Source organism: Thunnus maccoyii, chromosome 22 (genome assembly GCF_910596095.1).
Source record: "Thunnus maccoyii chromosome 22, fThuMac1.1, whole genome shotgun sequence".
Taxonomy (NCBI): domain Eukaryota; kingdom Metazoa; phylum Chordata; class Actinopteri; order Scombriformes; family Scombridae; genus Thunnus; species Thunnus maccoyii.
This window is the reverse complement of record NC_056554.1, coordinates 17,890,777-17,913,543: the sequence shown is the minus strand read 5'-3', so window position 1 is coordinate 17,913,543 and position 22,767 is coordinate 17,890,777. Positions and strand designations below refer to the sequence as shown.

The 22,767-nt window shown below is 38.5% G+C and overlaps 2 protein-coding genes across 2 annotated transcripts; both read right to left on the bottom strand.

The window, feature by feature from the left end:
- Nucleotides 1-159: 159 nt before the first annotated feature.
- On the bottom strand, nt 160-12,082 carry btr12 (bloodthirsty-related gene family, member 12). Its single transcript, XM_042400442.1, has 8 exons — nt 12,042-12,082; nt 9,402-9,901; nt 8,930-9,121; nt 8,681-8,776; nt 4,938-5,171; nt 3,652-3,799; nt 2,672-2,698; nt 160-1,645 (listed from the first exon to the last, which is right to left on the bottom strand). Exons 1-8 carry the CDS (start codon nt 12,046-12,048, stop codon nt 1,107-1,109), a joined length of 1,743 nt encoding a protein of 580 aa, XP_042256376.1. The 5' UTR covers nt 12,049-12,082; the 3' UTR covers nt 160-1,106.
- Nucleotides 12,083-12,645: 563 nt separating this feature from the next.
- On the bottom strand, nt 12,646-18,959 carry LOC121889950 (E3 ubiquitin-protein ligase TRIM39-like). Its single transcript, XM_042402194.1, has 6 exons — nt 18,384-18,959; nt 17,271-17,366; nt 16,010-16,243; nt 14,633-14,780; nt 14,118-14,144; nt 12,646-13,889 (listed from the first exon to the last, which is right to left on the bottom strand). The coding sequence occupies exons 1-6, from the start codon at nt 18,957-18,959 to the stop codon at nt 13,342-13,344; spliced, it is 1,629 nt and encodes a 542-aa protein (XP_042258128.1). The 3' UTR covers nt 12,646-13,341.
- Nucleotides 18,960-22,767: the final 3,808 nt, after the last annotated feature.

Genomic DNA, 22,767 nt, shown 5'->3' with positions numbered 1-22,767 from the left:
CTTCAGGAGTTTGGGTTTAAAACCCTGAAACATTCTTAAGAATGACAACTAAGTCCCTTCTAGTTTCAGAGCCTGTTCAGAAGCTAAACCATTTGTTCTCCCCTTGATTGAAAGTTGGAAAAAATAATCAAGATAAAATTTATTTTTTGTGGCTGATCATGTTTATTGAATACATTCAGAAAGAGGGTACAAAAGCAATCATTTCATATAAAAAATACAGCACATAGCTTCATGGTCCTTAAAACAATACTGTGTCCATGATATGTTTTTAAAAAGGCCTGTTTCAAACAATGTCATAGTCCTACACTACAGTACGTACAAAAATCTTTCATTTTGGCTCCCCAGACAAGCCTAAACTGCCAGAAATTAAATGTGCATATATTAACTTCATTGCTTTAATCTGTAAAGTCTCCAAAGCCTTATTGATACAGTTAAACAAAGACTTAAATTGTAAGGAAAAGTGCCAAAGCTGTAGCATCACTCAAGATTAACAAATCTCCTTATCATGTCCAACTGCACAAAGTGAGAACCCCCGATCAAAACTTGACCTTTGTAGAAATTCTCGCTAGTCCTTCTCATGTTTTCGCACTATGATCTACGTCTTGTTTTTTTTATATACAATTTCAGAGTTTACAGTATGAAGAAACAGTTGGCTACTTGTGACATTTGAGTAACAAAATTGTAAATTGACGTCAGTGTAATATGTAGTCAGTCAATAAAGTACCATCAATGTTACATTTTGGTTTCCATTGACCTAAACACACACTAGTAATACAATGCATGCTTTTTTATTGCTTTAAAACAGTCACAATACAGTAGGATATATATTGGACCAGATTTTTTATTGAGAAAATGTCATAACCTGACTGTTTCAATTTTGCAGTGTGTCGTTTTAAAATGCAAAATTGTTTCCTTTTTTAGCTTTCATGAGATTGGAATTTGTTTGAAGTAAAGTGCTTTGAAAACAAGGGAAACCGTCATGACGTTGCTTCATTTAGAAACACCAACTACAGGACAAAATCACCTGTTCAAAATTTTTAAAAATGTCTGCACTTTACAACCAAACCTTTTCTTTTCTAACCTAAAGCTATATGTGTGGTGTCAGGTCAGGCGTGTTTAACAGGGGTTATAATGAGAGGACAGGAGTTCTTCCCATCCTGGGTGAGGCAAGGACTGAAGATAGGGTACAGACTCTCATTAAAGTTGTCTATGAAGGTGTAGAGATGCAGGCGTGCCTTCACGTCATAGAAGGAGATCTGGCCTCCTTCATAATCCAGGTAGATTCCCACTTTGTGGGGTTGGAAAGGCAGCGGTAGAGGCACACGGGACGATGCCAGAGCCTTCACCTCCCCGTTCTTCAGCCACAGGCACCAGTATCCTCCCTCTGGACTCAGCTTGATCTCACCTTTGCGGCGGGCCGAGGCACGGGTCATGCCGAGCGTCCAGGCTGTCTTACGCCCCACGTCCACCTCCCAGTAGTGGCGTCCAGAGTTGAGACCCTCTCTGCTCAGGACAAAGAGGGCTGGGCTGAAGCGTTTCGGGCCTTCGGAGTGAGAGGATTTGCGTTCTTCATACCTCACCTGGCGACCGTCGTCGGACACAACCAGGTTCCTTTGGGCAGTACCAGGGTCTAAAATCACCTCACCTGGCCAGAAAAAAGAAGAGCAGAAGAATGACATTTTTTATTATCACAATAATGGATTTTCAGTGTCAGAACACATATGCTTGATGCAGTGATTCCTTCACATCATGACTGTCAAAAATGTGCCTGTTATAGTTCATGATTTGATTTCTGAACTCCTTAGATGATTATTTGACCCCAACTAATGCTGTCCTTTGGACTGTAAAACTGAATTTCACCCAAAACAAAACTGTGACAGTGAACTTGGCACTCTTTGACCCCCTCATCACTGAGCTTGCTCCTACTCACACAGCATTAGTTTTAACTTTGGATGGGTTTATTTTAAATGTGAGGACCCATCACTTCGTGTAAAATGATCTATCCAGCCACTCTGCACTGTACTTTCCCTGTCAGCAGTCGTTTATTATGCACATGCGCACTTGTAAAAAGCTAATTAGAAACCTGGATATGTGTATACATGGCAGGGAAACCCCCGTTCTCCAGGAGAAATCTACCTGGAAAATCTGGTTTTCTCTAATCCCCTACCCTGACTATAGTAACCAGGTTTCTCTTTTACATGACAGTTAAGAAAATCAGCTGTCTGGAGAAAGCCAACTGTAACCTGTTAACTTACATGCATGTAAACACACTGAAAGTCCAGTTTGAGGCTTCTTCTAAATGTCTTGCTCAGCATTTTATTGTCATTTCCCCAAATTTTGACATATTTGGAAATTTGGGGATAGCTGCAAGATCCGACTACTACTAGAACTACCAGAATGTGGGTTTGAGTAATGTTTGGCCGCACTGTTTGTAATCACTAAATGGTTAGAAAGGTTTTAACTGGCTAACTGGATTCATCTTGTCTGTACTGTGAGAATGTGGCGTCATCTTGTGGCCATTTACAAGAACTGAAACTCATATTAAGCTTTGATTGCACTGTCCAAGATCGCCAAACACACTCTCTTCCAACAACACTTATTAGAAGTGTCATGCCCGATTGAAACCACCAATATAATATCACCAAGCTGATAAACTTGAAGTGTTACTCACTTGAGTAGTTCTGCACCTTCCGCAGTTCTGAGAGGGAGAGAAAGCAACACAGAAATAGAGAGAGAGAGTAAGTCATACAGCTGAAGAGTCAAAGTCGAAGCAGATGGCACGTGTGGGTGGTAAACATGTAGATCTAAGCCAGAGCTTTAAGTGCTCAAGACATGTGCTGCTGTCAGTCAGCCCTCTGCTGCCGCCTCCCCATTGATTCCAAATGGATGAACTGTGGAATCAACACTATCTCCATCTGTCCAGCCATCTTGTATGTGTGAACGTGTGAGTGTCTGGGGGGGGGTTGTTGGAGAATGATGAGTCACTTTTCTATTTCAAAGTGCTTGTAGTGACCTACATATCCCTGTTTTGGATTTTACACAGGAAGTGTTGTTGAAATTGGACAAGGAGAGATGGATTTTACTGTATATTTAGCACCCAACTGGATGTGGTTGATTTTTAAGTTTTAATATATCACTTTGGACATTTTGGATATTATTCTTGCTTCCAAATCTTATATATTTTTTGCAATTAGACATGTAATATGACATATCACATAAGAAGGGACAGTACAATGGTTTTTTAAAAATACAAATTGTTGGAAAAATGCATTTTACTAGTCTTTTGTAAAATTGGTACAAAATTAAGTGTGTGACATTTGGTCATACAAAATAACATGAACATGTAATCCAGTACAATAGCACTGTAATGAATACTGCTAATGTTAATCTTATGATGTTTAGTTTTTGTTATTTTAACAAAATCAAATGTTTCATTCAACTCTTTACATCTTTATTGGTATTATTGGATGTGACCACATGTTCATGTAATGTCCATTTTGTCTTGGGAGTCTGCACGTTATCACTAAGTTACTACACAAAGAAATTCTTGTGTATTTACTACTAAATTTATGGACAGAGTGAGTCTTTCAAAAATCTGCGAATCTATTGAAAATTGTGTGAGAAATGAACTCTGGCTATGGCTTCCCTCACCTTTCCCATACAATCTTTTAAGCTCCTCTTGGAACTTGTCCATGAGGCTGCTGACGGAGGAGCGGATGGTTCCCAGATAAAGGTCAGTGTTGATGCTCACCGCCGACCAATCAGTGGGCTCAGGAGGGGGCTGCAGCGTCACCAGGTTCTACAGGAAGTGGAGGAGAAAGGTTATGGTATAGAATGAATAAGAGGTTTGAAAAATAGATGTTACTTAGTTCAGTACTGACTTATTGATTTATACAAATATATGGGCTCTTGATAGTGTGCAGATTTATAAATTTGCTGCCTGTCTCTGTAAATCTAAATCTTGTAATGCAGATAACCAACACAGAGCTCTCTGCACATTGTCAGTTTGACAAGAAAATCAAAGAACTTTTAGCAGATGATGAGGTGCAGATGAGCACATTTTTGTCAACAGAAAAAAAAGTCACAGATAAAGACCAGTGTGTCCGCAAGGAAAAACACAACTCAAAATCCAGTCTTACTCTTGCTGTAGCTTTGTTCTTCCAAACACTGTATTTGGGTATGCAAGGCCATATGCCTTTGCTTCCCCTTCCTACAGTACTATCTGGAAAAATTCATCTACTTCAAAGACATCTTTCATATGAGAGAGAATCAACATTTTATCCAGATAAACAGTCCAGGATAAATGCACAAGGGGAACTTCCACAACAGCTGGCTCTGTTCATAGAGGCTTTTGATGTTGTGTCACAAATCTCCTTGCAACTACAGCTGGTGCAACTATGGGTAATTAGCTGTGTAAACATTACGGCTAGATAATTATATTTTCAAAAATATATAGTGTCGGTCTGCAAGTACAGGTCAGTAACATTACTATAAAAGCCAGTAGTCTGTTAAAGCACATTTATTTTCATTTAGGTGTTACACATGGCTTACACAGTAATGTGTTTAGCTTCAGTCTCTGAAAATGTTCTCCTTTGCTGTGTCCCAAATGCATACTAAGTGTGTTTTGAGTATCTAGGTTACACACCGAAAAAAATGAATAATGAAATAATACTTAAAATTCAAGCATGCATTTTTAAAGTTGGCATTTGAGGATGCTGTTGATTTAAACTATTAAAGGCTATATAGTAGTATAGTATACTACTATATCAAAAACATTATATAATAGAAATGGTGACCAGCTGCTGAAAAAAAAGTGAAAAGACACAAGGCTTGAATCATTTCCTGTTGGTTCCAAATGTGACAGCTCTTGAAACTGAAAAAGCAAACTCTTAAATAATAGTCAGTGTTATGTGACCTGAAAGGATGTACTGTATTACCTGCAGGAAGACCACTTTGTCCTGGGTCTGTGCATAGGCCTCCAGCTCATTGCTCCTCCTCCTCAGCTGGCTCAGTTCATTCTCCAAACCTCGGGCCAGCTCCTGAGCGTGACGCTCAGCCTCACGTTGGCGTGTGGCGATCAGCTCCACCAGCTCTGCCTGACTCTGCTCCACCAGGCGCTGCAGCTCGGCGTAAACCTGCCAGCTCTCCTCCAACTCCTTCTGAGCACTGGCCTGCAAAGAAGGCGACAGGGGAGGAGAGGTTAAGGTGACTATGCACCATAGCTGTCAAGACCACTAAGTGCAAATTGAAGCAAATGTAAGCTCCAAAAGGGCCCCAAGACAAGGTCAAGACCAACTTTCTTCAAGACCAAGTAAAAAGTAGGAAATTCATCAAATTTTCTTGGTTACATGATATACTAAATTTGAGCCTGTTAGCAAAACTATGCAAATTTTATAAATTTATTAGGGAGATTTTTTAAGTCTGAGAAAATAACTTGCGTTGAGGCTCGGAGACTTCAAATTTAAAATATATTTCCGCATTGACCAGTTGAAAAGCTGCCTTTGAGCTGCCATTATGGGAAATGTCAGGTACTGTGTTTTTTTGGAGATTGACAATTACTAGAGAGCAAAAAATCTAAATATTTTGCCTCTGATGCTTTGATTTTTACCATTTTCTGTTATTATCTGTCTCTTGTGAGGCCCCCTACTTTATGGAAGTCTAATACTAAATTACTGTAGTTACACTTTAAATGTTTTATACATACTAAAGATTTAAGGACTTACTGTACAATTTTAGATTTTTGAACATATCTGAAGGACAATTTGCATGATATTTTATTAATTACCACTCAGCACCTCCCTGGATTGATCTTTCATTGACTGCTGTCTAAGCAAAAGCTGAAATGTATTTTATCTTGTATTTTATTTTTAATATTTATCACTTCTGAGGGTAACCCAGTATTTAAATTGTGCACCTCAACTGCATCTCACCTGATCTATGTCTAGCCAGTTAAAAGTTTTATGCACCTTATATCTGGAGCCAACTCCCAGAAAACCTGAGGTGTGCTTCAAATTGAAATTTAAAACATTTTTGTTGGCCATTGACTTTTATGAAATTGAATTAGGAACCATTCATTTGCAATGCCTCATAACTTCACTGTATATTTTATTTTTATTCAATCTTATTTTTATCTTCTGTCTTATTTAACTCATATTTTTATGTCTTTTTATGTCTCATGTAAAGCACTTTGATGCCTTGATGTTGAAAAGTGCTATACTACGGAAGCCAAGAACGGTTGCGCTTTCAGTTATTTTTTTAACGCCGTTATCTTGAGATCACTAGTTAATTATTTCATTATTATTATCATGAGAAAACAAAAGGTTATTTCCTCTTCTTACTTATAAATATATCTGTTTTTCTGATATTTTCTGTCATATTTTATTCATTAAAAGTTATTTACCAAAAACGGTCTCAAAAATGTGGATGTACAAATATATATGGAGATAATAAGTCATTTATTAATAAGGCTTATAGTAACCCCTCACTGCTTTTATAAATCCTTTGACGAATTAGGGATGAATCCTCCTTGACAGTCATGACAGCCATCTTGAAGGCTGAAATCAGCCGTGATCAAATGAACCAGACTCTCATTTTCGAGTTCTCCATAATTATCCTGTGATCTCGAGAAAACAAGTTGTTATCTCATTATCTCGAGAAATCAGCCTTTTGTTTTCTCGAGATAATGAGATAAATTAACCCATTTCACGAGAAAATGAGCTTTGTTATCTCAAGATCACGAAATAATTAACTCGTGATCCTGAGATAACGGCATTAAAAAATATAATTGCAAGTACGGCCGTTCTCGGCTTCCGTACTATATAAATAAACTTGCCTTCTCTTCAAGCGTCTGCCGTCTAAATCCCATATCTCTGTCTCGCCTGATTTCTTTCCCTCTCAATTACTGACTGACAGGGTTAGGCCTCAAATAAAACCTTCGAAACACATTAGCCTCTAACAAATGAACCTGTGAAATGCGGTAATGTCAGTAATCACTGCTCCTTTTGTCCAGTGTCTCCTGAGTGATTTACTGTCTGCTGCTTGTACAACTGGACTAACAGGTTACTGTGTTTTCCCCCAGTCTGGTAAAGGAAACCACCAAGCTTTTCATCTCAAACTTACCCCTGAGTGGGTTTCAACATTATTCTATAATTTCCAGTTAGTTTTTTTTTACTCTCTGGCAAAAAGTGCAAAAATATTCTGTAAACTGATGAAGTGTTTTGCATTGTTTGACCATAATTTAATCCCAAAGATTCAAAAGAATTAAGTGATGTGTCATTGTCTCCATATCTACAAGTATTTGTAGCATGCAGATGGACCCACACGACAACATGCACATCGTGTCGCAGTCGTGTTTATACAGTACACACACACAGATATGGACATCTTGACAGTCAACCCTTTGGTAACTGAATCCTCTTTGTATTCTTAAAAGCAGATAAACATGTCATCAAGCAGGAAACCAACTACCAGGAGTAGCACTGAACCTGGGAAATGTTTGCTTATCTGAAAAACAGATTTAGCTATAATGTCCTCTAGTTTCTGAAAAATCAAAAATCAGCATCATGTTTCTAATTTGTTATTGGACAAAAAATATGCGTAGAAAAGGCCTCTACACACAATTTATTTTTAATTTTACTCATTTGGCACACTCATTAATTGGATTGTTATTGAAAATCATCCAAAGCCTCAATAGCAGTTTAGCCATATTACAACTACAATTACAATTCTTTCAGTCACACAAACCAAGACATTAAATCCTTCATGTTTGAGGTTCATACTGTCATGAGTCAGTAGGTAAAAACAGGGTGTGGGAAACTAAAGGGAAATGTCTACACTGGTCACACCGGTTCGACGGCCTCAGACATGCATCTGCGTCTATATACCCAAAAGAACAACAAACAGAATTAGCAGGCCGTCTTCTCCACTACCGCAGAGCATGAGTGGTACAGTATGAGAAAGGTCCTGTCCAAATATTTTGTAGATTTTCCAAGGAAGCCGAGGTAAACAGAGAGTTTGTAACTGAAAGGTCATCCCACCAACAGCTTTGAGTCCTGTCAGAGTGCCCTTGAGCAACAGGCTACCCACGTTTTATGCATCTGTATGGATTAGAGAGCTGCTTGAAGTGTAAATAAAGCCTTTGAGCTTCAGCACATGAAGAGTGCAACATCAGAGTGCACTAGGCAAATATTTAATACGGGATGGAAATGACAACAGCAATACAACAGACTGCTGGTCAAACAGAATTTAAAACATAAGACATGCATGATTAAGATCCGGTTGAAATGGAATAAATTTCAGTGAATCACAAAGTAGTGATTTACTATGAAGTAGGTGAGTCAGTGTCAGTGATAAGATATGTATTGTATAATTTGACCGATACTACACTGATTTTCTAACATCAATCTAATGTCTAATTTGGACACAAAAAAAGTATCAATAATATATCAGCAAAGTTCTTGAAGAGATCAATTTACATTTTATTTTCTGTTTTTTCCATGAAATTGTTGATGTGGAGTTAATCAAAAAGGAGCTGTAGGCATCATTAAAAAAAAAGGCTGATACTCACTGAAAACTGACACCAACACTTTCAAATGCCTGGGCTGTACTGACACACACACACACACACACTCTCACAGGCAAGGTGTTGGTTCTTAGCAGATCAAGCCTTCAGTGGACTCACCTTGATGACCTTGATGGATTGTTTGATTTCCTCCAGTTTCTTGGCTCTTTCCTTGATCAAATGCTTCAGCTCTGACCTCTTCTTTCCCAGATTACTCTGTAAATATTTTCAAGAAAATCTGATTTTGAACACACCGTTTCATTAAATTTTTTTATGGTTTTGTTAATTGAATTATAGTTGATTTTCACACTTGTATACAAGCAAAAAAATATAGGATTGGTGGTAATAAGTGGGTACAGATGAGCTCACCATCTTCTTCTTCCACTCGTGGTCAGCGGAGACGATTTCATGGGATTTGTGTGACGTTTCAGCGCAGGCCGTGCAGATGCAGGTGTGGTCGGTGCGGCAGTAGACCTCCAGAAGACGTTCATGTTTCTTACAGATCTTCTCCTCCAGGTGGAAGGTGGGTTCGATCAGACGATGAGACGTCAGAGACTTTACCTGCGAATTAGTGCATGAATTTGAATGGGCAAATGTAAGCATAACAAACCCAGGACTGCGGTTTACTAGATCCCCAGACATGGAAGGAAATCTAGTTAAGCGAAATCCTCAAATGCTCCCTCATCCAACGCTACTGATTTACCTTTAAGCAAGACCCTTAACCACATTCTGCGAGTCTGCTTTGTACAGTAAAGAAAAGTCTTACAATATGAAATGAGGTATTTCCCAGGAGGAAGAAAACAGATACTTTGCAATAACCCTAAAAAAGCAAACAACTGACCTTTTTATGATGTCTGAGGTGGGTCTCACAGAATGATCCAGGGCAGTTTACACAAGACTTGAGCGCCTTTAACTTCCTCCCAATACAGGCATCACAGGGGACCTCCCCGGCTCGGGCGAACTCCCCGGTGTCAAGCACTGAAGAGCCCCCGTGGCCTGAATCTGAGCTCAGATTCAGCGTGGATCCTCGAGAGGCTGTCCCGGTTCCCCCGGCTCCCCCGGCTCCCGCGGCCCCTCCTGCTCCTCCAGCCATCATCAGCCCCTGGAACTGGGAGGAGATTTCAGCCAGGACCCTGTTGACGCTCATCTCTGGCTTTTTGGGGTAGCTTTTCTTGCACATGGGGCAGGAGAACTTCTTGCTGTGGTTCCAGTAGCCCTGCAGGCAGGCCTTGCAGAAGCTGTGGCCGCAAGGGGTGGAGACAGGCTCCACGAACACCTCCAGGCAGATGGAGCAGCTGAACTGCTCCTCGGAGAGGACCCGGCCTCCCGGAGAGCTCATGCCTGGAAGAAAGAGGGACAAAAGGGAGAGAGAGCGGCATGATATACTATAGGTTAGATGCTAAATAGAGAATCCATATCTAGAAGTCCAAAATCATCAACTCCTGGACTTATTTGGCCTATAACAAGTCTCAGCTCTCATCCAAGAGGGATGTTCACACCTTTATTTCATGCATGAGTCACTAAGATCATATGGCAGTCGTGTTAGACTGAGAGTGACACGGATTAAAGTGTGAATTGCTGTGAAACCACCTGGGATTGGATATCAGGACAAGTTCATTATAAATAGCAGTTTGGCACCGGTACTGGCAGATTTGACATCTTACATTATTTTTATTTCCAATATTTGACTAAGAGAATGACTTGTTAAGATGTAAGTTGTGTTTGATGTGTGAAAACTGACTGTATGTCAGGCTGATATAGGATAGAAACCTTGTGAGGTTGCCACAATGGTAACACGATGTCCCTTTAAAATGTAAACACACTGAATAACACACTTTCCAAAAATATTTACATGACATGTTATGTAATGAGAAACTATAGCGCTCCGTGAGAAAGACTCATGAACAGTTGATGTTCAATTAAAACTCAGGCTGAGGATATGTGATGTCATGCTGTGTTACCTTAATCTGACAAAGGTCAAAGGTCAAAGGTCAGTCTGTGCACGGCTACAGTCAGTTTGTATAAGCTGGTATTGTTCATTTGGCACTTGAATCAGGTCATGTAGAGTCCCAGAGGAGGAGAGACTAAATGACTTGTGTAATTAGTTTAATGAGGTCATTCTGTGTAATGACCCAAAAAAATATTCTATGACGACCTGCAACATCTTTCAGACACATCCATATGTAGTTTGGTTAAGTCATAAAATCAGGATGTAGTTGATGTTCAGAGGCGTTCAATGTCTTATCTGAGTTATCGTAACAAAGGAAAAGTGCATCTTCTCCTGGATTTTGTTACAGCACCTTCAAATCCTAAAATTTCCTCCACCACCCAGTGCTGAGTTTTGAAACTCAAAACTGTTCACAAGTGAGTGTTCAAGTCATCAACAGTGAGGTGGAAATATTGGATTGTCCTTTTGATAATTACTGTTTTCTGGTTTAGGTAGTTTCCAACATACTGTAGATTGATGCTGTGGGGAAGCAGAGAGAGCTGAGATTTCTGCTTGCTATTAGGTGCAAAAATAAAGTGAAGCATTTAAGAACTTTTTTTGGGATAATTTACTGTATTTTGTCTGTTCTGAATTATGTAGCTTACAACATACAGTAGATGTTGAGGAGGAAGGGATGCAGTGAAGTGAGCAAGGAGAGGGTGACCATTTAAACTATATTTGGAAGAGTGATAGATGATTGACACAGTGTGAACTCAACAGACACAGCACATAGATGACTGAGTGATGAAGGACAGGGGAATGCCGTATGACTCATTACTTTCACATTCCCACACATTATCAACGGGAGGCAGAAAATCAGTTTGAGGACGAGAAAGGCTACAAGATCAGAAAACATACTTTTGATCCCACAGATAACAAAAACTTTACAGTTCAAGCAGGAAGTTAAGAAATGTAATAGCGTCGTTCTGTCCAGAGGTGGTGAGAAAGTATCTAAGGAATGCAGAAACTCAGGACCTTCTACCTGACATGCTGCTATCTCACTTCAGGTTTAAAAGAAAACAAAGCTCCCACTGGAAAGTTAAACAGTACCAGCTACGTCAAACTACCATGGTTGTTGTTAATCCAAATGAACTACATTTTTTACAGAATCTCTATTTAGAAATGTTTCCCCTCCCAAATTAACACATATATATATATATATATTTAAATGTGTTGACAGTAATACAGATTTGTGAGAGGACATCTGCTTCCTGTATGTAACAGCAAATGAGAATTTAATCAGACGAGATTAACACTGTAGCATAATTTCAGGATCAAATCAGCCTCATATTGTTTAAAAAATATCAACTATTGATCATTTTTTTCAGGCTAAACACATCATACTTTAAGATGTACATTTTTATTAATATATTTTGGATTTTCCAAATGTGTTTTTATAGAGAACTTCACTTGACACGGACTGTAACTCTGTACTGTAGGTTTACATACACACAGTCAATAGTTAATCACTAAAGCAGATAAAACAGAACTTACTCTGCATGTTTTCCTCTGACGTGGAACGCCACAGTCCTTCACTTCATGTACTTTGCCTTGAATGACACACCAACAGGTGTTGTACTCTTCCTGAAACTTGGAGCAGCACCTCCCACTCTCAGTGCGACACACCCAAATTTACACACATGCGCTGCTTTTGTTCACACAGTTTTCACTGACTTCTATGGCTCTGCTGTGTGGATATGCAAACACCCTAAACTTAAAGCTGCGTTGTGTTTTCTCCATTTCAACAGGCCTCTACCTGAAAAGACTAAATGAATGATTAAATGAATCCTTCAGATATCAGCAGTAGTTGGTAAGGTTTTGCTGTTTGTTTGCCCCCAATATGTGATATTCAATAAATTGTCTTTATAGTTTAAGATTAATTGTTGTAATTTTCTTTATTCTTTATTTTGATTCATATTGGATTCACAAAGCGGTTTCTAGTCTTTAAAAAAAAAAAAAATGAAAAGAACCGCAATATAAAATCAAACAGATTAGTGTAACAAGAAAAACAAAACAAACAGGAAACAAGTGAACTGATTTGATTTATGAATTTTCAAATGACACAAAACAGTCAAAAAATCAAACAATACAAAGGACAAAAAACTTTTAACTCAAAAAAATTACAGAAGATCTCAAACAATGATGATTAAAACAAAACTAACTCTATGTGTTCATCAGCATTTGTTATAGTTACTTTATTTTCTATTACGTTATGTACTGTAACTTTATTTGTACATCTCCCAAAACCACAGAGGCAATTCAAAGTGCTTTACATCAGGCAAACAGAAGATTTAGGACAATCTAAAAACACAATAACAAAAAAATTTGCTCTAAGATGAAAAGTAAATAAAATGTAAGATAAAATCAAACGAACAAATATAAAAACAATAGATCAGAAAACACCCAGATAAATCCTGTTAACTTGTTGCACAATCCATCACACAAGTAAAGCTGTGATTTTTTTTAATAGTAATGAATTTTAAAGTTGTAAATGCTGTGCTACCTTATTATAGCTTTAGTACACTGGAAATATCTCAATGTGAAAAAAATTAATATGTAAGCAAAACGGCAGCAAACAACACACTGACCCTAGAAATATACAAGAAGCACTGATGGTAATGTGATGCAGTAATTATAAGGTGTAATATTCCTTTTAGGCTTCAGGGTAAATCATAACTATTACATTAGATCAGTGTTTGTGTCTGGACCTATACAATCATTATCTAGGCTATATATGTAACAGTAAGAAAAGTAGGTCTGTTTTGCTTTGGATGATGACATTTGGTGAGTGTTTTCATTTTGTAATCTCTACTGTCATAATTTTCAGAGGAGCCACCTCCTTCTTTTCTGTCGTCAAACATGGATTAAATACGGGGTAAACCCTGTCTGTAAAGGTACACTTTGTGTAGGTGAAGATGTAAGTCTTGGCCTCTACATGGAAGAACGACACCTCTCTCTCTTCGTAATCCACAAACACCCCCACCCTCTGAGGACGAGGAGACAACGTCAAAGGAAAAGGATTTTGCGTGAGCACAAAATACTGCCCTCCGTCCACGTGACTAACAGTCCACATTCCACTCTCAGGGGACGGAGTGATCTGCTCTCCTCTCTTTACAGCGCCAGAGGCGACTCCCAGCACCCAGTTGGATTTCTCCTTCACCCCAACCTCCCAGTAGTGCCTGCCTGTGGTTAGACCCTTCATCGCAAGAGCAAAAGGGTTTTCTGTGAACCTCGCTGGGCTGCTCTGAACTTTCTGCTTCTTTGGAGACTGCTTGACTTCTTTCCCGTCTTCAGAGACGATGAGCCAGGGCCCCGCAGTGTCGGGGTCAATGGTGATGTCCTCTGTAAGAATAGACAGGATGTGAGGACTAAGCAGTGGTGTGGAGGGTTTTGTGTGGTTAAATGATTCTTTTTGAGACCTTGTAAAGGCTACGTTCAAATTTTAAAGGAAAAGTCAAACAAACAATACATTCTTTTATGTTTTTTTCTTATAATGACATGTAACATTCAGAACTATGAGGTTATTACTGACGGAAGTGAACACCTTGGATGTTGACTTTGAGAAGTTACCTGCATATCGCCGAACTTTCTTGAGCTCTGTGGGGAAAAGACAGAACATAATGAACAATGTGATGGATGATGCTGTTGACGTGATCGGTGATAAATGACAGAGCGGTTAAATGATGTGAAATAGATTGATTTATCAAATCACCTGCAGTGACCAAATGATCTTTAGTGAAAGCACAGTTGATCTTTTTTTTTTTTTTAATGTGCGTTTTCGTCAAATCAAATTCCACCCGTCAAACTGTCAATGAAACAGTGTCAGAAATATTGAGCAATATTTTCATTTATTCATTCATTTCTTCTGTAATTTTAATTTAACTCTCTCTTTAGCAAAGCCAGCATGCACTGGGCAAAAGGAAGGGCCAACACAGATCATCCCTTTCACATTTGTATCGCAATTTCACATCTACAATTTATCTCATCTCCATGTCTTAACAGTGAAAAAAAGCAAGGAGACCCAGAGGGGTTAAGTTAAATTTTGCATTATGGTCATTTTTAATGTGACTTTGTGTCAAACCTACCAGTGGCTGACTGCTTTCTTATTTCCAGGTTGATGAACTCTCGTGCATTAATCAAAGATGTGCGTATATAACCCAAAAAGTCCACTTCATTAACAGGGATGCTGAGCCAGTTCTGAGTTGATGGTAGCGTGTAGGCTTCACTGAATGCCTGTTGAATGAGACACAGAAACAATGTTGAAGTTTTTTCACTGGCTGTTAACTTGCTGTTGACTGAGAACACGCTGAAAGCTCTAAGCACAGGTGACACCAAGCACAGTTGGCGCTAAAAGTATTGCGTTGAAAGTTGAGCCAAGACTCACAAGTTAAATGTAAAGTGAAATGAACAACATGACCTTTCGCAATCTGGCGCCATCATCAGGCCAAGGTACACGTTTCTTAACTTTGTCTGCAGACAAGAACATTAGTATTTGACAACTCTGCAAAACCATCGATTACATTTAAACCTACATTAGCTTTTAGAGTTTTTTTGGCCACTTGGGGGCAGCAGAAACAAGTTGTGAACAGAACATTGACATCTCATCACTTTTAAATTGATATATTGAACTTGTTAGCAAACAGCTGCTTATTTACACATCCGGTAGTTACGGAGCAACATTCATTTGGAGTCGTGTTTCTGTCCATCTGATGAATGTAAGTTCAATATTCACTCTCCTTTTAGCTCTGTTTTTGGTCTCTACCAACTCCTGAGGGAAAGATCTGGCTCTTTACCTTTTCACTATGCTAGTTGCTAACTGTGTCTGTTTGGTGCTGAGAAGGTACAGTGGGTTTTAAAAGCTTTTTCTTTGCAAACAGCCTGTTTTGGTTGAAAACGGCACTATGAGAGGAGTGAACCAAGTTGCAGCCAGACAGCTAAATGAGGTGAAATTCGCTATAAAGCTCTATAAAGCTGAGGGGAGCTGCAGAGTCGCTGATAATTCACTGTAGGTTCATCACTACCAGCACCTCTCAAACTACACTGTCATGTAATTTTTATTATAAAAAAATAGTGATAATAGGTTTTAATGGCAATTCTAATGTCTGACTATATCTGCACATGGCATGAAATCAGCAAAGTGACTTGAAATTTAGACAGTAATAAAGGTTAGGGAAAGACTATAGTTATGGCAAATACACTAGACGACAAAAAAAAATTTCTTTAAGGAAAGATTACAGTTAATAAAAAGGTGAATGTTTATTGTACTGTAGGTCTGCGGAAAGACTCAAATCCGCTTTCTTGCATGACAGTCAATCTTAATTTAATGGTACAGTAAGAGAAATCTGTCAACTCAGACCAAACGCACATACATTTAGACATGCATTGTTGTAAGCATACTGTACATAAAGATACATTCATACATTCACATAACAGACAAGTTTAGTCCACCCCCCCCGACTGACCTGCGTGAGGGTGATATGGTCTTCAATGTGCAAGAGCTGCTGCAGTTCAACATTTTTCTTCTCCAGCTCAGAAATCTCCTGCCTCAGTTCTTTGATGAGCTTTTCAAATCTCATCTGTTCAGCATCATGTCTGGCCTCAATCTCTTCCAAAAGCTCTTTGTGGGTCTTCTGAATGGACTCTATCACAGACGTGAAGACCTGATCACTTGCTTCCATTTCTTTCTTTGCATTCTCCTACAAGTCAAGCATATAAAACATATCCATATTTTAACAGTGGATCAACCTAGTGATAAAACCATGCAGGCAGTCATTTCTAAGCAAATATGGGAGTTGTCAATTTGTACTTGATAACATATATAAACTTGAACAAGTCTTACTATGTCCATGTACCTTGTAGTAGAAAAAGAAAACTGCAAATGAATACCATCCACTTTTGAATTTAATTAGTTGAAGTAAATGTATCTTATTCATCCGACAAATGTTTAGAAATCAATTTATTTTAATTTCTTCTGCAATGGCTCCAACCATAACCCTGAATCTGTCAGCAAAACCACAAACACCAGCACTGACAAACACAAGTAAATGGATTTTGAAATGTAAAGGCAAAAAAAAAATAAATAAATACAATAAAAAAAAAACAGGCAAAAAAGCAACGATACAAAGAAAATAAAAATAATGACAAAAGATGTCAATTCAAGAGTAAGTACAGAGTTCAGTTGAAGATTTAGTTGAAGTTCAAGCAAAGAAATTTCACTGAAATTGACATTTCAGATGGAAGTATCATTTGAAGTTGAAGTTCTGAAAGAAATCTGTGCCAGTTTAAGTTAGTTGCATAGAAATGTAGTTGTCAGTGGAAGAGTAAGAAATGAAAGCAGTGGAATTGTCTGATGACTTGAAAGTAGTTGAAATGTTGTGGATGAAAAAAAAAAAGTGGATAAAAATAAAATTTCATCTGAGATTTGTCGGTTTTTCTTTGACTTTTTAAAGAAAATCTGCCTTTGAAGCTGCACTGAAACAATGTCAACTTCAACTTCACCTCAAGGCTCAAGTTTTTGTTCTTTGACAGCTTTGTGGCCATAAATGATAACTTTTGGGGGCATTTCTTTGAGTAAATGAGATTACTAACAGGTGTGTATGAGTTGAGGCAGGTGTGTGCAGCTGATAAATATCTGATGCGCTGTGCTGTGTGTGAATTCCCTTCCTCCCGAGTTTAATTTCTTTGAAGTCATTCACCATTTTCTTGAGTTGACTTTGAACCTACCTTGGTTTGTTTCTTTGAGTGATTGATTTCCTCAATCCTCTTTTGCCGATCCTGTATCATCAGCTCCACCTCTCTCCCTCTCCTCTTGACCTGAATCTGCAGGAAAATTTAAATAGTAGTGGTGAAAACGTGAGCACACAACTCAACTTTGAGCCAACAAGTCTCCCCCAAGTTTATGTGTTAATGTGATTGCTGGGATACAAACTTTTCTGCACTTATACCCACAAATTTCTGTGTAATATGGTGCAGTGGCTAGTTACATATTTGAACATTTAATGCAGATCAACTGGGAAAACTGGAGAAAATTACTGTTGCAAAAAATGAGACCATGACTGAGAAAATTATCAGTGTAACTATTAGCATAATTTGGCAACCCTGACCCTAACTTTTAAAAAACAAGACCACATTTCCTATAAATCTCAATGTTTCCTGAACAAAAATGAATCCTTGCATCTAAGCTAACGTCATAATTTACCCTCACACTACTTTCCCTAATAACGACCACATTTTATGTAAGTGTTTCCTGCAACAAAGAGTCATTTCATCTTTTAATCTTTCTACTGTCTTTCACTGCAAGACAGCAGAAGCTTTTCTGCCACATTTACTATGAAAAAACTTAACCTTTTGCTGTTTTGTGCTGTAAAGCAATTCAGGAGATAACCTACCAAACTGGACAAAGTAAAATTAAGTGTAGTGGCAACAAGTCCTCCCAGCTATGCAGTGTGTTCAGACTTCTACTTTTTACTTTTAGTACAATTGGGACACACTGCCATTGTAGCACCTGTCATTGCAGCGTCAATGGTCTGTGATCTCTCGGTGGCTCAGCTGATGTGACAAAGATTGCGGATCAGAATAGCTAGAAAAGCATGGATGTATGGACATCCTAGTACTTTTGGCATACTGCATTTGACTTACTATGTATTGGGGCACACTAAATCTTTTTCTGGCATACTAAATTATTCCAGAAAAAGGTCATATGGTGATGAATTATTGATCAAATTTAAAATGCTACACACAGTGTAAAAACTTTTTTGGGCAAGGGGAAAATTAAGAGCTCTTTTAAAGCAACAGGAACAACATGAAACTTGGATTAACAAAATAATGAAATTTTACCATTTTTTGCTGTAACACGGACTCTGCTGTTACAACTTTGTGTTGGCTGTGGTCGGTCTCAGCACAGATCTGACATATGAACTGTTCCTCCTTCCTACAGAACTGCTCGAGGATCTTCTCATGCTTTTTACATATTCTCTCCTCCAGGTTTCTGATTGGCTCAATCAGCTTATGTCTACCCAGAGCTGCTGCTGTCTTGTGAGGCTCCAGGTGGGTCTCACAATAAGATGCCATACAAACCAGGCAGGACTTCATGGCCTTCAGCTTCACACCTGCACAGACATCGCAAGCCACTTCACCAGGTTTGGCCTCACGGGCTTCATCGCTCGTCACTGTGACTGCATTCGTGTTTTTAAAGTGATCGACCACCTCTCGGAAAGAGATGTTGATCCGAAGCTCGGGTCTTTTGTAAAATATCTCCTTGCACAGGGGACAGCGACACAGCTCTGTGCTGTCCCAGTACTTCTCAATGCAGAGTTTGCAGAAGTTGTGTCCACATGGAGTAGAGACCGGGTCAGTGAAAAGCTCCAGACACACAGAACAACTAAATGAGTACTTATCCAAAGTGTCTGCCATGTCTGAAATCATTAGGAAAGGGAAATGTACTCTTAAGAAATCATAGTACAATCGCAGTAGTAGTCAAATGATGCAAATAAAATGTTGCTCTTTTAAGACTTTAGTGTCAAGCAGACTGACTTTTTTGTTTAATCAAAATCAAAACATATAAAACATAAAAATCAAAAATAATTTGTGGGGAAATGTACCGGGAGGGTAGGGGATTTCATCTTTGATTAAATCCATCTATTTCTTCCTTCATCAAACAGGTTTAATGGAATGCAAAAGATTAAAATAACCTTCCACAATGAGGCTATGAAGGAAAGTATGAGGAACAGGTGTAGGAGAAAATAACTTAAGGAAGGGTACAAAGGATGGCCTGTATTGCATGTTATCTGCATAAAAATTAGGGCTGGATATCATTTAAAAACTAACAATACCAGTATCAATTCCAGTACCCTTAAAGTGATACTGATACCAGTAGAATACTTCATTTGATACCTTTTTTTTCCACTTCATTCGATACTCATCATGTGAATGGAAGCATTCAGCTGCGTAAAATACCACCACTCCTCCCTAACCAAATGATTTTTACATGAATACATTTTGAAAGTGTTCAAATTATTAAAACATTTATTAGAATGAAGTATTATCACCACAGACTGTATGGGTTGTAGCTGCTGCGGTAAAGGAGCCAATCACACATTGCATTAAATCAAAGAACGCTTGTGGTGATTGACTGCGAGCAAAACCATACAATTAGTCATTTTTTTCTAGATCTGGGTACAAAAAGGGTTGAATGCAGGTATCGTTTGACTGGAGAAGTTTTGATACAACTTGGTACTGGTTTATTTTGGTTGATTCCTTAAAGGTATTGAGTACTGATACCTACCGATAGTTTGGTAATTTGTAGGAAACATCACTGCAGGCTTACTGAAATGTATTTGGCATGTTTTGGTCCCAAAATCATCATGAGCCCAGCAGTTAATTTTCATATTACTATGCCAGTTTTGTTGTTATACTCAGCAATAGCAATATAAATCTATCCTCATTAGGTTTAGACACCTTAATATAGTTAAGTAAGTGAGTAAAGTTTATCTAAATAGCACCTTTCACAGACACCAGTCATAAAGTGCTTCATAGTCAAATAAATAAAACAACAACAACAAACAGACATTAAACACGAGTTAAAACATAAAATACCACATGCTACCTAAATGCCTGTCTGAACAGATGGGTTTTAACTGCTTTTTTAAAAGAGTCCACAGAGTCCAGAGACCTCAGACTTATGGGAGACTATAAAGCACATAGTATAACATACAGTAGTAGTGTGAATTCTTAGCTATGCAGATATTCTTTAAGTATGCAAGAAAATAAGTCATAGAGCAAAAACTTCCTAGAACTTCAATACAATATCATATTTATTAATATACATAGAATATAAAGTATCAGGCTACAGTACCTGTGTGTCTCTTGGCTGTTTGCTCAGGTATGACAGGTATCAGGTATGTTTTTTCTTCCTGTTTCAATCATTGCGTGTAGCTGCTGAAATATGACTTGTGATTGGTGGGTTTTTTTCATATGTATTTGCATGCATGAGTAATACAGTAACACTTCTCCTTTTAATGCTTTTTATAGTTAGCTGGTTTTATTGAAAAAGTTTGTACTTTCCCAGATACTGAGGTTGCCAGTTTTCAAAGGTCATTTTCTCATCTGTTTAGAACAACATAAGACAAAACTGCTCTGCATGAAGTCATTTTAATTTTATTTATACACATGGGCCCTCGTTTCAGATGGAGAAAACATAACAAAAAATATTTTTAATTTGTGCCTAAGAGTCTACAGCCATGTTAGCAGCAGTGCTTTGAGCTAAATGCCAACGCAAGCGTGCTAATATGCCCATTGCTAACGTTTGCTAATTAGCTCTAAACAAAAAGTACAGCAGAGGCTGAGGAGAATATTATTAGTTTTGCAAGTATTTTGGCATGAAAGTCATTTAAAAAGTATCGGACAAGTTGAAATTTTGACTTGACGCTGCTGCAAGAGTAAAAGTGTCAACAATTGTCAACCTCATGGTGGTGCTTGAAGAAAAGTCAAGGAATAACTCAAGTCACTGGTCATCATCTGCGTATTATTTTAGTCTTTAAGTCTTTTTTCACCCTTTTTTTTTGGTAGTGTATCTTCTAGACTCATCAGTTTTAGTCAAATGAGTTGTGGTTGAATTTACTGAACCCTCAACATTTTCTAAAGGTGCAGTGCAATTGTTATTTGTAATCCCCTTTTAAAAGTTCTAATTCACATTCTCTGAACTGGCATCTTCACGTATCTGACCGCTTTGCAGACAGAAGCAATCCTTTACCTCCACCACTAGTGTGCGGCATTGGGCTGGCACTGAGAGAGAACAACCAGTTTCTACCAACAGACACTTTATATTCATGCTGCATTTTTACCTAATACAGTAACTGATGCTGTCGTCCATGGCAACATATGAACACAACAATAGAACAGGCCACAATTCTCAGGTTACTCGCACTAAAAACATCCAAAAGTAACCAGGGTTTGGCTAGAAAAGTGTAGCATGAGACTTAACAATCAGGCAGAAAAATGAAAGCGATTAATATAATTTTACTGAATCTTCCTCTATGTTTATAGTCTACAACTTTGATTTCTTTGCACTGCAGCATATTGGCACCATTGATGTCAATAAGGCATTAAAGGTAGGAAGGAGGGGGGTCTGTTCTAAAAAAGGACCACTTGTCTTGGTCTTTTAGATGTTATCGATCTCCCTCACTTCCTGCAAATGTCACTGCATTTCTATTTATCTGTTGCATGTTATCGATCGCCTTATGTCTTCATTTTCCTCAGTTTCTATTGAGAAACTGTTCTATGCTTGTGTTGCCTCAGTCTTATTCCATTAGCTCTGAGTTTTACTTTAAATTTGCCTCAAAATACACAACTTTTCATGATTTATTTTTTACTATTGCAGTAGGGCTTTTGCGGGTGTTTGATCTGCACTGATGTAAAAAGAGATGTCTTACCTGAACGCTTCCAACCATAATCTTGCCTTACCCTGTGATTACTGCTGTGTGTGTGTGTGTGTGTGCGTGGCCATGCATCTGTACGTGCATGCTCTAATATTCAGAGTATCCCTACAGCAGACCCACTGCAGAGATTGTGTCGCATGATGTTATGGAGCTACAATTTCTTGGAGTGGGGATTCTGCTTTCTCTCCTTGTCGCAGTGTCAGTCAAGGTAAATGTATTTCCCCCCCTCCGCCACCCACCCCCTTCTCTTCCTCTCTTTCTCTCTGATTTCCACTCACAGCCCCTGCTCCCCCAGCTCTGTTTTCTTTTACATCCATCCATCTTTTCATCTTTTTTCACCGATCTGCCCATCTTTTCTGTACTCCCCCCTTTTGTTCTCTCTGTCTCTCTGCTGTTTTATTTTCCATAACGCTATCCAAATGTTCTCTTTCAGGTTTATAAATAGAAGCTATACCCTTCTCCTTTGCTGTTTCTCCCTCTCTTATTCTTGCTTGGTGTTTTTTCACTTAGCAGAGTCCCCGCTGGAAGCTACACTGCACTGTGTTTTTCCTGTCTTGAAATCCCCCCCCCCCCTCTCTATTCTCCACACCTCTCACTTTAAACTCCCTCATGTTGCACCTCCATCTCCCTCTTTCATGTTATAATTTGAAGCACGCTGTAAGAAGCTTGCCTGCAAATACACAGATCTTTCTCAAGAAAATGTAGCTTTAGGTTACCCGCTCGTCCGCATCTTCCTCTTTTCTCTCAAACACACACACATGAAAAAAAAAAAAACAGTCAGCTGT

Coding starts and splice junctions, on each gene's coding strand:
- btr12 (XM_042400442.1), bottom strand. Junction 5,172..8,680: donor AATCCATCAAGGTCATCAAG/GTGAGTCCACTG, acceptor CCTTCTTTGCAG/GCCAGTGCTCAGAAGGAGTT. Junction 2,699..3,651: donor TAAAAGATTGTATGGGAAAG/GTGAGGGAAGCC, acceptor TCTCCCTCTCAG/AACTGCGGAAGGTGCAGAAC.
- LOC121889950 (XM_042402194.1), bottom strand. CDS start 18,959: ATGGCAGACACTTTGGATAAGTACTCATTTAGTTGTTCTGTGTGTCTG. Junction 14,781..16,009: donor ACCATATCACCCTCACGCAG/GTCAGTCGGGGG, acceptor CTCATTCAACAG/GCATTCAGTGAAGCCTACAC. Junction 13,890..14,117: donor GAAAGTTCGGCGATATGCAG/GTAACTTCTCAA, acceptor CTATTCTTACAG/AGGACATCACCATTGACCCC.